General features: G+C 40.1%; 1 protein-coding gene and 1 long non-coding RNA gene across 10 annotated transcripts in view; both read right to left on the reverse strand.

Moving 5' to 3' along the window:
* LOC119543025 (C-type lectin domain family 2 member D11-like) overlaps positions 1–12,544 on the reverse strand; it is a 52,915-nt gene extending 40,371 nt beyond the window's left edge. For 8 of the 9 annotated variants that reach the window (XR_005218511.1, XM_037847603.1, XM_037847606.1 and 5 more), the window contains exon 1: positions 11,040–12,544. Coding sequence is in view for 8 of the 9 variants with exons in the window: in XM_037847603.1 (XP_037703531.1) it covers positions 11,040–11,286 (247 nt within the window). In the remaining variant the exon portion in view is untranslated. Of the gene's footprint in view, positions 1–9,393; positions 9,917–11,039 lie in introns of those variants that run through there. The other variant, XM_037847608.1, reaches the window with a different exon arrangement.
* Positions 12,545–13,743: 1,199 nt separating this feature from the next.
* Positions 13,744–17,870, reverse strand: LOC119542190. Its single transcript, XR_005218432.1, has 3 exons — positions 17,808–17,870; positions 14,747–15,338; positions 13,744–14,634 (listed from the first exon to the last, which is right to left on the reverse strand). It is a non-coding gene; the product is annotated as an uncharacterized LOC119542190 (long non-coding RNA).
* Positions 17,871–18,155: the final 285 nt, after the last annotated feature.

Consider the following 18,155-nt stretch of genomic DNA (forward strand, 5'->3'; position numbering starts at 1 on the left):
AAAAAATCAAGTACCTAGGAATAAACTTAACCAAAGATGTAAAAGACCTATACAAAGAAAACTACATAACTCTACTAAAAGAAATAGAAGGGGACCTTAAAATACGGAAAAATATTCCATGTTCATGGATAGGAAGGCTAAATGTCATTAAGATGCCAATTCTACCCAAACTCATCTACAGATGCAATGCAATCCCAATCAAAATTCCAACAACTTACTTTGCAGACTTGGAAAAGCTAGTTATCAAATTTATTTGGAAAGGGAAGATGCCTCGAATTGCTAAAGACACTCTAAAAAAGAAAAACCAAGTGAGAGGACTTACACTCTCTGACTTTGAAGCTTATGATAAAGCCACAGTTGTCAAAACAGCATGGTACTGGCACAAAGATAGACATATAGATCTATGGAATCGAATTGAGAATTCGGAGATAGACCCCCAGATCTATGGCCGACTGATCTTTGATAAGGCCCCCAAAGTCACTGAACTGGGTCATAATGGTCTTTTCAACAAATGGGGCTGGGAGAGTTGGATATCCATATCCAAAAGAATGAAAGAGGACCCCTACCTCACACCTTACACAAAAATTAACTCAAAATGGATGAAAGATCTCAATATAAAAGAAACTACTGTAAAACTCCTAGAAGATAATGTAGGAAAACATCTTCAAGACCTTGTATTAGGCAGCCACTTCCTAGACTTTACACCCAAAGCACAAGCAACAAAAGAAAAAATACATAAATGGGAACTCCTCAAACTTAGAAGTTTCTGTACCTCAAAGGAATTTCTCAAAAAGGTAAAGAGGCAGGAGGCGGGGCAAGATGGCGGCATAGAGAGGAGTGGAAGCTAAGTAGTCCCCCTGGAACAACTACAAAAAACCAGGAACAACTAGTAAATGATCCAGAATAACTGCAGGGGGACAAACGAGACCATCCACTCATCATACGCCAACCTGAATTGGGAGGAATGCCCAAGAACACAGCATAAAATCTGTAAGTAAAACCTGCGGATCCAAGTCGTGAGAACCCTCCCCCATAGCCCGAGCTGCAAAGCCTCATGGTGCCAGAGAGAAGCTCTCTCCCAGCAAGCGAATATAGCTCAGCTGAGCTCCAACTGAGCTCCAACTGGGGTTTTAAGTAGTGAGTGTAAACTGCTCACTACAGGTACGCATCCCCAAAAAACAGAGGCTTTGGGTGACGACTGACCTTGGAGAGCTGGAGGGTCGCCTTGGACTGGGTCTGAAGGGGACTATCTGTTTCTTTTTTGGCTCAGTGGAGAAAGCCCCAGTCATATTCAGTTTCCAGGGCTGTGACTTGGGGAAGGGTGGAGACAGCACAAGCAGAGAGAGAGACCATTGAAATGCTAATGACCTCCACCTGGGGGCTCTGTCTTCTCTAGGAGGAAAGGGGCGGGGCCCTTTCCATTCAGAACCAGACCCCAGAGCCTGGGGGAACATAGCCATACCTCCTCACACCAGTCAAGAATTATAGGCTAACAGGCATCACCTGCTGGGCAGAAAAGCACAGTGACCTGAGGTATCAAAGGCTGGAACAATTTTCTAAGATGCACCCACAGGGAAAACAGATACTGAATATTTCTTCCCTCTGGGAACTGAGCCTGTTATGGTCTGGGAAAACCTGATTTGGATAACCAAGGAAACCATGCCTAGACAACAGAAAATTACAACCTACACTAAGAAAAACAAAGTTATGGCCCAGTCAAAGGAACAAATGTACACTTCAACTGAGATACAGGAATTTAAACTAATGCTAAATCAAATCAAAAAGTTTAGAGAAGATATTGCAAAAGAGATAGAGGCTGTAAAGGAAGCACTGGGCATGTATACAGCAGAAATCAAAAGTTCAAAAAAACAACCAGTAGAATCTATGGAAATGAAAGGCACAACACAAGAGATGAAAGACACAATGGAAACATACAACAGCAGATCTCAAGAGGCAGAAGAAAACACTCAGGAACTGGAGAACAAAACACCTGAAAGCCTACACGCAAAGGAGCAGATGGAGAAAAGAATGAAAAAATATGAGCAACGTCTCCAGGAACTCAAGGATGAAACAAAGTACAATAATGTACGTATCATTGGTGTCCCAGAAGGAGAAGAGAAGGGGAAGGGGGCAGAAGCAATAATAGAGGAAATAATTAATAAAAATTTCCCATCTCTTATGAAAGACATAAAATTACAGATCCAAGAAGCGCAGCGTACTCCAAACAGAAGAGATATGAATAGGCCTACACCAAGACACTTAATAATCAGATTATCAAATGTCAAAGACAAAGAGAGAATCCTGAAAGCAGCAAGAGAAAAGCGATCCATTACATACAAAGGAAGCTTAATAAGACTATGTGCGGATCTCTCAGCAGAAACCATGGAGGCAAGAAGGAAGTGGTGTGATATATTTAAGATACTGAAAGAGAAAAACTGCCAACCAAGAATCCTATATCCAGCAAAGCTGTCCTTCAAATATGAGGGAGAGCTCAAAATATTTTCTGACAAACAGACAATGAGAGACTTTGTGAACAAGACACCTGTCCTACAGGAAATACTAAAGGGAGCACTACAGGGTGATAGAAGACAGGAGTGCATGGTTTGGAACACAATTTTGGGAGATGGTAGCACAACAATGTAAGTACACTGAACAAAGATAACTATGAATATGGATGAGAGAGGAAGGTGGGGAGCATGTGAGACACCACAAGAAAGGAGGAAAGATAAAGACTGGGACTATGTTTAACTTGGTGAAATATAGAGTATTCAACAATTGTGATAAAATGTACAAATATGTTCTTTTACAAGGAAGAACAAGCAAATGTCAACCTTGCAAGGCGTTGAAAATGGGGAGGCATTGGGGGAGGGATGCAGTCAGCATAAACTAGAGACTGTAACTAATAGAATCATTGTATCATGCTTCCTTTAATGTAACAAAGGTGATATACCAAGGTGAATGCAGATAAGAGGGGGATAGGGGAGGCATGTTAGACACTTGACATTGGTGGTCTGATTCTTTATTCTACTTTGATTTAAGGTTATTTTTCCTTTTGCTACTTCCTAGCTGTCATTTTTTTTTCCTCTTTCTTTTGCCTCTCTACCTTCTTTGACTCTCCCTCCTGCCTTGTGGAAGAAATGCAGATGCCCTTATATAGATAGTGGTGAAGATGGTGAACACATAAATGTATGACCATGCAGAGAACCATCGATTATTTACTTGGGATGGAATGTATGGTGAGTGAACAAAACCATATTAAAAAAAAAATGGGTTGATGACAAAACCTCGAGGGCAATATACTGAGTGAAATAAGCCAGACACATAAGGACAATTATGGCAGGGTCTCACTGATAGGAATTAATTATAATATGTAAACTCATAGACATGAAATATAAGGTGCCAAGATATAGGACGAGGTTTAAGAATGGGGAGTGGTTACTTAGTATGAGCAGAATGTTCAACTAGGATGAACTTAAATGTTTGGAAATGAACAGGGGTGTTGGTAGCAAGATGTGAGAATAACTAACAGTGCAAAATGGTGTGTGAATGAGGTGGAAAGGGGAAGCTCAGAGTCATATATGTTACCAGAAGGAAAGTTGGAGGTCAAAAGATGGGAATGTATGAAACTGAATCCTATGGTGGGCAATGTCCATGATCAACTGTACAAATACTAGAAATCGCTTCCATGAACCAGAACAAATGTATGACAATACAATTAGAAGTTAATAATAGAGGGGCATATAGGGAAGAACTATATACCTATTACAAACTATATACTACAGTTAGTAGTATTTCAACATTTTTTCATAAACAATAACAAATGTACTATATCAATACTAGGAGTCAACAATTGAGGGGGGTTGGTTAGGGATAGGGGAGGATTACAGATTCCTTTTCTTTTTTTCTTTTTTCATCTTTCACTTTATTTCTTGTCTGGAGTAATGAAAAGTTACTAAAAATTGAACAAAAATTAAGTGTGATGGATGCACAGCTGTGTGAGGGTACCCAGGGGAAAGTGATTGTACACTTTGGATCTTTGGATAATTGTATGGTATCTGAACAATCTCAATAAAAATGGAAAAAAAAAAAAAAGGTAAAGAGGCAGCCAACTCAATGGGAAAAAAATTTTTGGAAACCATGTATCTGACAAAAGAGTGATATCTTGCATATATAAAGAAATCCAACAACTCAATGATGATAGTTCAGCCAGCCCAATTTTAAAATGGGCAAGATATGAAAATACAGTTCTCTGAAGAGGAAATTCAAATGGCCAAGAAACACATGAAAAAATGTTCAGCTTCACTAGCTATTAGAGAGATGCAAATTAAGACCACAATGAGATATCATCTCACACCGATTAGAGTGGCTGCCATTAAACAAACAGGAAACTACAAATGGTGGAGGGGATGTGGAGAAATTGGAACTCTTATTCATTGTTGTTGGGACTGTATAATGGTTCAGCCACTCTGGAAGAGAGTCTGGCAGTTCCTTAGAAAACTAGATATAGAGTTACTGTTCAATCCTGCGATTGCACTTCTCGGTGTATACCCGGAAGATCGGAGAGCAGTGACACAAACAGATATCTGCATGCCAATGTTCATAGCAGCATTATTCACAATTGCCAAGAGATGGAAACAACCCAAATGTCCTTCAACAGATGAGTGGATAAATAAAATGTGGTATATACACACAATGGAATACTACACGGCAGCAAGAAGGAACGATGTCGTGAAACATATGGCAACATGGATGAACCTTAAAGACATAATACTGAGTGAAATAAGCCCAGGCACAAAAAGACAAATATTATATGCTACCACTAATGTAAACTTTGAAAAATGCAAAACAAATGGTTTATAATGTAGAATGTAGGGGAACTAGCAATAGAGAGTAATTAAGGAAGGGGGAGCAATAATCCAATAAGAACAGATAAGCTATCGTGGGTAAATTTAATGTTCTGGGAATGCCCAGGAATGACATGGTCTGTCAATTTCTGATGGGTATAGTAGGAACAAGTTCACAGAAATGTTGCTATATTAGGTTACTTTCTTGGGGTAGAGTGGGAACATGTTGGAAGTAAAATAGTTAGCTTAGGTTAGTTGTCTTTTTCTTACTCCCTTGTTATGGTCTCCTTGAAATGTTCTTTTATTGTATGTTTTTTTAAATTTTTTTTTAATTTTTTTAAATTTTTCATACAGTTGATTAAAAAAAAAAAAAAAAGGAAAAAAATATGCAGAGCCCCCTTGAGGAGCTGGCGGAGAATGCAGGGGTATTGGCCTGCCCCACCACGAGGGTTGCTAACATGCCCACAGATATAGGAGACTGGTGGCTTGATGGGTTGAGCCCTCTACCACAGGATTTGCCCTTGGGAAGATTTTTGCTGCAAAGGAGAAGCTAGGCCTCCGTATAATTGTGCCTAAGAACCTCCTCCCGAATGCCTCTTTGTTGCTCAGATGTGGCCCTCTCTCTCTAGCTAAGCCAACTTGGCAGGTGAAATCACTGCCTTCCCCCCTACGTGAGATCAGACACCCAGGGGAGTGAATCTCCCTGGCAACCTGGAATATGACTCCCAGGAAGGAATGTAGACCCTGCATCGTGGGATTAAGAACATCTTCTTGACCAAAAGGGGGATGTGAATGGAAATGAAATAAACTTCAGTGGCAGAGAGATTCCAAAAGGAGCTGAGAGGTCACTCTGGTGGGCACTCTTACATACAATATAGACTACCCTTTTTAGGTTCTAATGAATTGGGGTAGCAGGTGGTGGATACCTGAAACTATCAAACTACAACCCAGAACCCATGAATCTTGAAGACAATTGTATTAAAATGTAGCTTATGGGGGGTGACAATGGGATTGGGAAAGCCGTAAGGACCACACTCCCCTTGGTCTAGTTGATGGATGGACGAGTAGAAAAATAGGGGAAGGAAACAAACAAACAGACAAAGGCACCCAGTGTTCTTTTTTACTTTAATTGCTCTTTTTCACTTTAATTATTACTCTTGTTATTTGTGTGTGTGTGGTAATGAAGGTGTCAGGGATTGATTTTGGTGATGAATGCACAACTATGTAATGGTACTGTGAACAATCGAATGTACGATTTGTTTTGTATTGACTGCGTGGTATGTGAATACATCTCAATAAAATGAATATTAAAAAAAAAAAAAGTAAACAGAGGGACACAAGTGCTAGAGAATATGTGGAGAAAGGAATGTACCTAATCACCATTGGTGGGGAAGTAGAATGGTGCAGCCCATCTGGAGGGCAGTGATTCTTCCACAGGAAGCTAAGCATGGGGTTGGTTATTGGGTACATATTTGGAAGAACTGAAAAAAAAGGGCATGAATGAACATTTGCAAAGTGGGGTTTATGGTGTTAGTATTCATGATTTGCAGTGGAAGGAGGTGGCAGAAGGGTACATAAACTGTTGAACAGAATGACAAACTATGGTGTATACATACAATGGAATATTGAGCTGCTATAAGAAAAAGTGAAGTTGTGAGGTGAATGGACATGGAGGACAGTATGTTGAGGGAAATAAGCCAGAAATGAAAAGAAAAACATTATAGTGCCTCACTAATACAGACTAACTATAATGTGTAAGCTCTGAGGTTTGAGTCTGAGAGCACAGGTTATCAGGGGAAGGCTTATTGTAAAGGTCCCTAGATTGTAAGCTCTTATAGCAGTTACACCTATTTCCAAGTTGTAATGATTATTTCTAAATTCTGAAATACTGAGCTCTTTGTGTATAATCTAGTCGGTCTCTGGAACTCTGAGTATCTGTGTGACACCTGAGATTCAGAGCCAGAATCCAGCATCTATGATTGTTAGCATTACCCCATAAATCAAATGTTAAGGAGTCTCAAAAGAGAGATCAGATTTCAACTAGAGATATGAACCAAATGGACTTGGTTAGGACTAAGTTATATTAAACTAAAGGAAGGATGATATTGACAGTGTTTTTAAAACTTCAACTTCTGTGTGAGACCAAAGGAAGAGATGTTTATTAGGTGCAAAATATTCCTTATAACACACTATATAAGTTAACTTGCATGGTCAGTTTATTCAAACAACATAATAACATGGAACACTGAATAGGGAGTGAAATCTGGTTGGTTTGTATTTGCGAAGCCCCAATACATCCCAGAGTAATTTCGGCAGAGAATAAAGATGTATTTGCAAAGCCCCCTTGAAGGACTGGGGGAAAATCTGGGAATATTAAATTTCCTCATCTGGGGAATTAATGACTTTCTCACAAGCCTTGAGGGGTACCAATTTAGAGGACTGAGACCCTGATCTTGAGACTTGCCCTTATGGAGTTTGTTACTGCAAAGAAGAGGTTAAGCCTGCTTATAATTGTGCCTAGGAGTCACCTCAGAAAATCTCTTTTATTACTCAGATGTGGCCTCTCTTTCTAAGCCAACTCTGCAGGTAAACTCACTGCCCTCCCCCCTACTTGGGATATGATTCCCAGGGGTGTAAATCTCCCTGGCGTCATGGGACATGCCTTGTGGGTATGAGCTTGGTCCTGGCATCATGGAATTGAGAAAGCCTTCTTGGAACAAAAGCGGAAAGAGAAAGGAAACAAAATTTCAGTGGCTGAGAGATGTCAAATGAAGTCAAGAGGTCATTCTGGAGGTTATTCTTATGCCTTATATAGATATTCCTTTTTAGTTTTTAGTGTGTTGGAATAGCTAGAAGGAAATGGCTGACACTGTTGAACTGCAACCCAATAACCTTGATTCTTGAAGACAATTTTATAACTATATAGCTTATACTGTGTGACCATGTGACTGTGAAAACTTTGTGGCTCCCACTCCCTTTATCCAGTTTATGGACAGATGAGTAGAAAAATGAGGACAAAAAGTAAATGGAATAATAGTGAGAGATGAGGGATATGGGATGTTTTTGGTGTTCTTTTTACTTCAACTTTTATTCTTATTCTTTTGTGTGTGTGGTAATGAAAATATTCAAAAATGAAAATGTTCAAAATTGTGGTAATGAATGAAGTTATGGTATATGCAATAACATGGATGAAATCTTGAAGATATCATATTGAATGAAATAAGCTGACTTTCCATATCACCTGTATGATCTCTCTGATATGAAATCATTAGAATAAGGAAACTTATAGAATCAGAATCTAGAATACAGGTTACCAGGGGCTGGTTGGGTATAGGGAATGGGGAGTTAATGCTTAGATTGTATAGAATTTCTATTGGAGTTAATTGTAAGTTTTGGTAATGGATGGTGTTGATGGTAACTATAATTAATAGCACTGAATTATATATGTGAATATGATTAAAAGGGAAAATTTAGGTCCTATATATGTTACTAGAATAAAAACTAAAAGATAAAAACATAGGACTGTACCACACAACGAACCCTATTATGAATGATGGACTATAGTTAATAATACAGTTATAAAAGGGTTCTTTCATGAATTATAACAAATGTACCTCACTAATGCAAGGTGTTAATAATAGAGTGGTATATGGGAACTCTGTATTTTATATATATTAGATATGATATTTCTATAATGCTACAACTTAATAAAAAATTATTAAAAAAGAAAAAAATGTAAGTTTTAGTTATGTAAGCACTTAGTTTAGCTGAAATCAAAGATTCTTTAAGAACTTTACATTTCTTATGAACCTTGTTTTTCAGAGACTCCAATATCCTCTCTTAAGAAACAAAAAAGTATAGAGAGTGGGGTAAGGGGAAGGAAAGAAAAAGAAAAAAAATATTTGCTGTCAGGCAGAAGATAGAGAGAAGTTCAAAAAAAGGACTCCTTTCTGCAGGCTACAAATCCAACACAGTCATTATGTTACTCTTTCTCAATAAGTTTGTCAAAACTGAAAATGTTGACGATTTTGCTGGTAGTTGGTTCACCTCCCTACCCCCACCCCGGAATCCCCACATCTCTTTTTAAATTACAAAGAATCTACACACAAAAGTCCCAGATTTTACAGGGTGACTTTTGCTGGTGTGTATATTTCAAAGTTGTTGGGGTCCCAGAGTCTGCCCTGGGACATAAATGACCTGCTGTTTAACACAACAATGTGATTTACTGGGGTGCAAGTTGCAAGGGACCTGGGGAAAAAGGCGGGACAAACAATATGAACACAAAGAACATTTCCTCATGCCCTTGCAATCGAATTCCCTGTTCATTTCTTCTGCTCCATAAAAATTTAATTTATACAGTAATACAGTAGCTGATGTAAAATTACACTTCTATTCTCCCACCCACCCTTATGCCTATAAATACATAATTTCCTATGGAGATTGACTATGAAGGGCGAAGCTAACTAAAAACCAGTTTCTGTTAGCCTACTGTGAAAGAAAAGCTCACTTTCCCCACCCTTTTATTTTTTCAAATATATTATTTACCTACCAGATCTTTTCCCCTCCATGCTGTGTCTGGGTATAAAGACTGTCTGTAATATCTCCACCCGAGACTGTTCCACAGGCATTGTCTTTCTCCTTAGCTGAAAGCTCCGTAACGTATTTCTACGGGAAGCTGTGTAACTGTCAAACTACAAAGTGGAAAAAGACACTTCTGTTTATAGTGATTTGCCCTGTAACAAGATAGTTTTACATTTTTGTCTGATAGGGAAATAAATTGTGGTGTATTCCACAAGTAGAAAGTGCTCACACAGATAGTAAAGAACAAGCTACTGCTATAACCAACAACATGAAAGACACGTATATATATTTTGCCTTGATTTAGAAAAAAAAAATATATGGCAAGGGGGAAAAAAAAACCATAGATACCATCCACTACACATCCACTATAATTGCTAGAATGAAATGACAGGTATAAATATTTTTAGAGACAATATGGAATGCTCACACACTGCTGGCAGGAGTGTTATTAATTTTTTCTTTTTCTTTATTAGAGAAGTTGTGAGTTTACAGAACAATCATGCATAAAACACAGGATTCCCACACACCATCCCGCCACCGACACCTTGCATTGGTTTGGAACATTTGTTACAGCTGATGATAGTGCATTTTTATAACTGTACTATTAACTCAAGTCCATGGTTTAACTTAAGGAGTATTTATTATTTTTCATAACAATTTTGGCACACTTTTTGGCAGTAACTGCTAAAGTTGAACATAATCAAACAGCATTATATGCAGAAGCCAGTAACTGGGAACTCAAATGCCCATTAATAATAGAAACATATATTATGGTATATTAATTAAAAATAATACTGCAATGAAACCGAACACGTTCCTGCTACAGGATACATATGGATGAATTTCGTAAACATAATGTTCATTACAAGAAGTCAGGAACTATAGAACACATCTTGAATGGTTCCAATTACATGAAGTTCAAAAACAGGCCAAAGTAATCTACTTTATTAGAAGTCAAGAAATAGAGGACTATGTGGGGGAGCAAGGGTTTTGAAGCTGCTGGTAACATCCTGACTTCAAGATCAGAGTGATGTTTACATAGATGGTGTTCACTTTTTCATAATCAAATATAAACAGTGAGGCATAAGCTGCTCATTATGCCAAAATAAAAATATTTACCAAATACGCATTTGCGCAAAAAACAACACCTGTTTTCCAAAACAAACAAAATAGTGCACATTAAATGCATTACAGTGGGTGCCTATGGGAGGTGGCAGTGGGAATAAAAAAAGGATATGTTTAAAAATATATAACCAGGATTTTTTACAAGGGTCAATGATGAAGACTGACAGGAATCTGGTCTATAATTAACTTACCAACTGTACCACCTGAGATCCAAGGTGGGTGTATGGGGGGGGGAGGGGGACGCCTCTGCAAACACTTATAAAAGAGCGCGACTCAGGGGCCGCGAATTTTCGGCTGGAGACAACCAGAGGGGACTTTCCCTAATGGCCCGAACAGGACGAGGCCCGCTCTACTGGCAAGTCCCTGGCGAAGTCATTCTCTGGGTGGATCCCCGAGAAGGCGACTTCTTTCCAGTTTTTGGATCTCATGGCGGTGGTCCCTCCTTCGCCTCAAGCAGGAGGCGCTGGAGAAGAGCGGAGGGATACTCACCCCCTGTCAGACTCGAGACTGCACAGCTCTCTGCTCCCAGGCGCCCGCCCTCCTGCGTCCCCGCGTCCCCGCGTCCTCGCGCAGCGCTCCTCCCCCGCAGCTTCCGGATCCGCCTCCGCCGGCGGCTGCTCAGCTGGCTCCAGCCCCACCTGCCCATCCCTGCTGGCGGGGGCGGGGGAAGGCCGCGCGCGAGCCACGTTGCGCCTGGCCGCCAATCTGGTTTACATGTTGTATTCTTGGGTTTCATTTCTGTTAAACACCTTGGTTTCACTTCTGGCTGTATCCGCCCTGGGTGCTACACGAAGTGGTTTGCGGTTCTTTGGCTTCCTCTTCAGACTTGCGGTTCACTTCTGCAGTCCCCTGGCTGTGAGGGCCTGTCCTGGGACTGGTGATCCAGAAGTAGACAAAGGAAAGGAAACCTTTACTCCATAGTCCTGATTCTGGGGCAGAATCCTGAGATTTAGGGGAACCGAGCCCAGGCGGCCACTCAGTTCCGCTGAGGGCTCCCCAGCCCGGGGGTCAGCCTGGCCTAGAAAGGGACAAGGCCCAGACTGGCGATGAGCCCTGTCCCCGCCACCCTGTCTTGGAATATCGTGGGGTGATGGGATTTCAAAACTAGGCGTCTGCCCGGAGTGGGATTTGTCCAGTTGGAGTCCTGCTTATATGTATGTTTTTAAAACAGAACAGTAACCACAGAAATCGATCTTAAATCAACAAAATTTTTAGAAAACTCTTTCAGGCTCTGCCATTATTTACAATTTCCTGCATGCAATGATAATAAGCACATGAATTTAACTGGTGTTATTATTGTTTTTAACAATAAAGCCCAGTGACACAGAACCTGCAGCCACCTTTAACCTAGAAACAAATTCTAGGGATGTGGCATATACAGAGCTCTGAGAAGTGTGGACTTTATGAGTAACAACTGAATCAATAATCCTGAGTAAAAATCATTTGCTCCCGTTACTCCTTAAACACAGATCTTAAAAAAAGGCACCCTGGATACCATCAGAGACTGCTTTAAGCAAATTAAAGCACCAACCCAAGAGAAAAAAAAAAAGAAAAAAGATTGAATCTGATAGCCGTATTTGTGCTTTGCTATGACCACAGAAACACTGATAAAGAGAATTTTTATCTGTCCTTGCTGAAGGGTAAATATAGTTTTAAATATGTTCATTTTACAACACAGGCACAACTTTCAAAATAGTGTTTCTCAATTTTGTGCATCAGAATCACCTTGAGGTTAAAAATAAATTTAAAAACACACTCATAAAACAAAACAATGACAGCAACATTCCTGTGCCCCCACAGCAGACTGTAAATGAGAAGAGCAGGAGTAAAACGGAAAGTTATCCTATGAGCAAGAAAAATTTGAGAACCTCAATTTTTGAAGATATCAAATCAGAGATAACAATAGGATGCTGATCATCCAAACTGTAGCACCAGACAAACCAAAAAAATGTTAACATTTACAGGAGAACACAAAGGTAATATAAAATATAAAAGCAGCAGAAAAATCCATAAAATACATAATTTAAAAGAGGGTATATTTCAAAATCAAAAGAATAATAACATTATAAATGGTCTAAATTTCCATTTTTCAAGGCAAAAAGCTCTTAGATTTTTGGCTTTTTAAAAAACTAAATGTTCCAGGCTTTTGTTCAAAAGATAAAAATCAGAAGCCCCAGAGACAACCACCATCCTGATTCAGATGTTTCAGATTCCATTCATGTCAGCAATATTTTTCAATCATCCACTGAGTGCCATGCTCCAAGCTGCAGTCTAGAAGTGTGGGAGATGAGGGCCAGTTAATAGATACAAATAGGGAGCCCAAAGGGCAAAGGCCAAAGCTGTTTGGTCCCTCATATTCAGCCTATAAAGTCAAGCAAATAATACCTGGCCTAACCCAGGTTTCGATGCATCAAATGAAATAACATAGATTAAAACTTGTTACCAATTACACTCAATTTTCTGATTATAAGCATACTGAAATTTAATGGAAGAAAAAGAAAGGCATTACATGGCCCTCTGCTGGGAACTGTTAGTAAATTAATTCAAATGAATGGACTTTCACTCTTTCAATCACTACTCCATTGCTTTAGGTCCTAATGCCTTGAAAGTGTGAGACAAACATCAAAGGCAAACTCTTGAGCAGCACCAATGTCCAGCACTACCCCCTTGTCCTTTGCATCACCCACACACCCACCCCCAAACACACACAAACATCCACCAGGCAGCCAGAGGGACCTTGGAATGAAAACCTGAAAATCAGATGGCTGTGTCCTTTATAACAGACAGCAGTGCTTCTTAAACTTCGATGTGCCTAGGAGTCACCTGAAGATCTTGTTCAATTGCAAATCCGGATTCACTGGGTCTGGGGTGGGACCCATCCAAGAAACAAAGTCACCAGCATAATAAAAGCTGCAAGTTTTTGGAAGGGAACAGCTCAAGCAGAGAGATCTCAAACCAGGATTAGGAGTGAGACTCTCAAGATGGTGCCTGGGCTATGGCTTTAAAGGCAACAAGGGGATTTTTGAAACCGTGGGCAGACCAAAACTGGTTCATGGGGCTGTCCCCTGCTCCTGCAACCTTTTATCTGGTCTTGTTTAACTGCAGGTCATATAACATGAGCATGCACAGAAAACAGACTCTTGTTCTTTAGACCACCTTTGAGACAACATGAACAATCCCTCAGAACCAAGATTATGAGGACAAGGAGACACTGGAAGAAAATCAAATCTAAGGGGTCCTTCAAAAAGTAAGATTTGGCTTACAGTCCTTTCTATCACATATGGACAACTCTATAATTAACCAATTGTACTATGCCAAGTCAAATCTCCCCAATTTTCACTTCCCATGCCCATAAAATCTCCCTTAACTCTCGTGTCAGGGAGACAGATTTGAGCCTTGCCTCCTGCCTCCTTGCCAGTTGACCTCACAATAAAACTCATTCTTTCTCAAAAGCCCAATGCCATGTGTCACTGCCCAAGTGGGCTTTTGCAGCAGAAGGACTAAAGAAGGCATCAGGCAAGGTTTGAGACATGAGCTTTTATTTGGGGCTTGCTTACAGGGAATGGAAGTCAGTCAAGTTGCTCCAAAGTCAGGAGCTGCTCTGAATGGCGGCTGGATCAGAGCTCAATGTGCAAGTACTCCACTCGTGGGGGGAGATGATCAAGGCAGTTACAGGGGCTTGAGACAAAGACATTCCAATGGGTATGAGAGCATAAGTGCAGGAGCAGGGGTCTTGTGACGGAGGGCAGGATAAATTGCAGTCAGCAGGGAAGAGAGGAGCATTATAGATTATCTTGTAGATAATAGTATCTCACGGAGCTCAGGAAGGAGGTAAGCTATACATTACATTTAGTGCAGGAGGCCTGATTTTGCAAGGAAAGTAGGTCAAACCTTATCTGACCTACATCACAAAAGCTGCTATGTGCACACTCTTCAAGGTCCTTAGGGAAGGCCCTGGACCCGAGGCTCTCACACCATGATATTGGCCTCTGTGCACATCTATGTACTCTTACTCGGTAACATTTACAAGTGGGGAGTTGTAATGATTGGATGACATTTAAGTTCTTCATTACACAGGAGGGTTCTGCAAAGCAGAGAACACATATACATTGGTTAGTATAGCATACTTGTCCATTTTAATAGGCTATCCCTGCCTGCCCGAAACCAGCTAATCATCAATATTGCAAAAATTGCACCTTTGCTGGGACTGCTCCACTTGCTTGGAAAGTCCTGTCCTTGGTCAGTTCTTATCTTTAGAGAAGTCGCTGCCATGTCTCAGAATGAGGGCCACTCCCTGAAACTTCCAGTGCAGATAGCTGTTTCCTTTTTATGTAATAAATCAGAGGCTCTGCATTTCTAATAATCTTCCAGGTGAGGCTTCTGCTGCTAGTGGTGGGACCACACTTGAACGGTGAGGCTTCCCTGCCTGTGGCTCCTTCCAGCTTGTCCTGCAGACAGAATCTCTCACTGCCAAGCAGACAAAAGGGACTGGTTCCTACAGTCCTCAGGAGAGTCACCTCCCAGCCCAGGAGGTGCAGGGGTGCTCAGAGGAAGTTTGTCCTGTAGAGAGAAGGGGAAGTGGTGGCACAGCATAAAGGGGAAACCCACTCCCAGGAATGGGCGGTCTGTGTTTTCAGGTCCCTCCGCCTGCTGACAACTGGTAATTCTGGTCCAAGCAAAACCAAAATGAGGCCAAGAAGCCACGCAGGCCACTTGTGACAGAGTTAAGAATTTTCCACTCAGTGCTCTTCAGAGGCCAAGGAATTGTTCTTCTGAAAGTTTCCCTTCCTGTGAACCAGACAATAGGGAAAGGGGAGAGGAAAGACTGAGTGGCTTTGGAGGTGGCTGAGATATTGGAAAAAGTGACTCACCTGATGCAGAAAGGCATTTCTTAGGCCATGTGAGCAAGGTGAAGAGGGATGTTTAGCTGTTCCAGGTACTTCCCTCCTGCCTCTGGGTGTATCTGAGAGGTCTAGATACTCTCTGAGATAGACGGTGCAGCCAATGTTTACTGAGTTTACTACATGCTAGACGTTTTTAATCCCATTGCATACATACCCAGACAGACTCCACAGAGCCCTATCGTTAGCTCCAGGTATACCGATTAGGAAAAAAAAAAAAAGGCTACAGTCTGTACAAACTGGCAGTTGGAGGACCCAATATGCTCCAACTGCTAAGCAACAGCCAGGATTCAAACATCATTCTGTATATCTAACTGCAAAGATATGCTCACTTCTTTTCCCAAGCTGCTCAGTATGCTCAAGCCAAATGTATGAATTTGCCCTGGAACAAAAAATGACTATGGGACTATATTGAATAAAATACAAAAATAAGTAGATAGCATTTTTTCATCTATCAAAATAACAAATATTAGAGAAATAAAAAGATAATATTTGGGGCTCTGAAGGTTAAATGATCATTGGTGCTATTACACATAATTGGCATGAAATTATTAACACAGCCTTTCTGGAAAGTACCTGGCAACCGGTTAAGAACCTGTTAAGTGTTACTTAAGTGTATGTGTCAAATGGCACCTGGCCAGCCCCGCTAGAATATATGTTCCCAGCAGGGAGGAAACGGGGTCTCTTCCACTGTGACATAGAAAGGTGTGTGTTGGTAGTATCAGAAGGGACTCAAAGACTATGGGAGCCAATTCTCATGACTGAAGCTGATCTTGTGTTTTCTCTTCTCTATGTGAGGAAGGCATTGTTGCAGCCTGTGTGTGCTACATCTTACCTTGGCAACTGCTACACTACACTATCACAGAGCAGGCAGAATTGTCCGCACTCCTACTCTCAGTAAACGGTATATCTTTGCCATTCTCCAGGTGATGGCCCTTCTCCCCTGGTGGAAGCTCAGAACCTTGGCTCAACACCTCTCAACTGAGGCAACCTTTATTTCCCATATTCTGAGAATATCTGATGTGGTTTTAAGATCTGTGAGAAAATTCTAACCCTTTATTTATTATAGATGGCATACTTCTTTAACACCTACAACATGTGAAATGTCTAAATTTGTATGATTCCTATTTTTGAGGAACCACAGAGTTACAGCTTGAGCTAGTCTTTCCTGACTGATAGAGTTTTTAGGTCAGTGTTGGAGAGTATCCTGATTATGAAACTGGTTGAATTTTTAATTTCTCAGAATCTTCTTTATTCAGTTAGCAGGCACCACAACATCATGGAGTATAGAGTAGATGTGCCAACCATTGTTTTAAGCCAGGAAGAATGTATGGTTGAATAAACCTGATTGCTATTTTCAGCAGTCTCATTGAAGATACAGATATGTGCCTTCTAAGATGTGCCCCCTCCCCCATGGTCCCTGTCTCTAGGTGTTCACACCTTTGTGTAGTCCCCTGCCTTTGTGAGAAAAATGATGGAATGTCATTTCCATCAATAGGTTTAAAAGACTGTGTCTTCTTTACTGTTCTTTCTTTTTAACCCATCTGTATGCTGTCTGCAAGACACTCACTTTAGATTCAAAGATGAAAAGAATATGAAAGTAAAAGGATGGAAAAAGATTTTCCATGCAATAGTAACCAAAAGGGAGCTGAGTGACCATATTATTATCAGACAAAATAGATTTTAAGATAAAAAACAGTAACAAGACACAAAAAGGACATTTTATAAGTATTTTAATAAAACATACAATCTATCAAGAAGATAAAACAATTATATACAAACATGCACATAAAAGCAGAGCTAGCAGGGTATATTGTAAATGTACTTTCTGCATGATTTTTCTGCAAACTTACAACTTCTCTAATTACAAAAAGGAGAGCTCCAAAACAGATAAAGCAAAAATTGACAGAATTGAAGGGAGAAACAGACAGTTCTAAAATAACAGATACATCAATGTTCCATTTTCAATGACAGATAGAACAACCAGAAAAAGTATCAATAAGGGAACAGAGGACATAAACATCCCTACAAACTCATGAAACTAACAGATCTATAGATCTCCATGCAAAAAAAGTGAAATACATTCTTCTCAAGAACATGGAACATTCTCTGGAATAAACCATAAGGTAGATAACAAAACAAGTGTTAATAAATTTTGAAAGACTGAAATCATACAAAGTGTCTTTTCTGACCATAATAGAATGAGGCTAGAAATCAATGACAGAAGAAAAACTATAATCTCACAAATATGTGGAAACTAAGTAATACACTCTTAAACAACCAATGGGTCAAAGAAGAAATCACAAGAAAAATTAGAAAATACCTTGAGAAGAAAGAAAATTAAAATACAATATACCTGTGTATAACCTGGTCGGTCTCTGGAACTCTGGGTGTCTGTGTGACACCTGAAACTCCGAGCTAGAGCTCATCATCTATGAATGTCAGTATTACCTCATATGGCAACTATTGAAAAAGCTGAGAGGGAGTTCAGACTTCACTTAGAGATATGAATGAAGCAGATCTGGTTAACACCAGAGCAAATAAGGACAAACGGTAAGGGATGATACTGAAAGTGTTTTAAAGCTTTGGCTTCTGTGTGAGACCAAGGGAAGGGATGTTTGCTTGGTGCAGGATCTATATTTTCTGTAACACACTAAATAATTTAACTAGTTGGTCAGTTTATTCAAACACCATAAGTTCATGG

The sequence above is a fragment of the Choloepus didactylus genome, chromosome 8 (assembly GCF_015220235.1).
Source record: "Choloepus didactylus isolate mChoDid1 chromosome 8, mChoDid1.pri, whole genome shotgun sequence".
Lineage (NCBI taxonomy): Eukaryota > Metazoa > Chordata > Mammalia > Pilosa > Megalonychidae > Choloepus > Choloepus didactylus.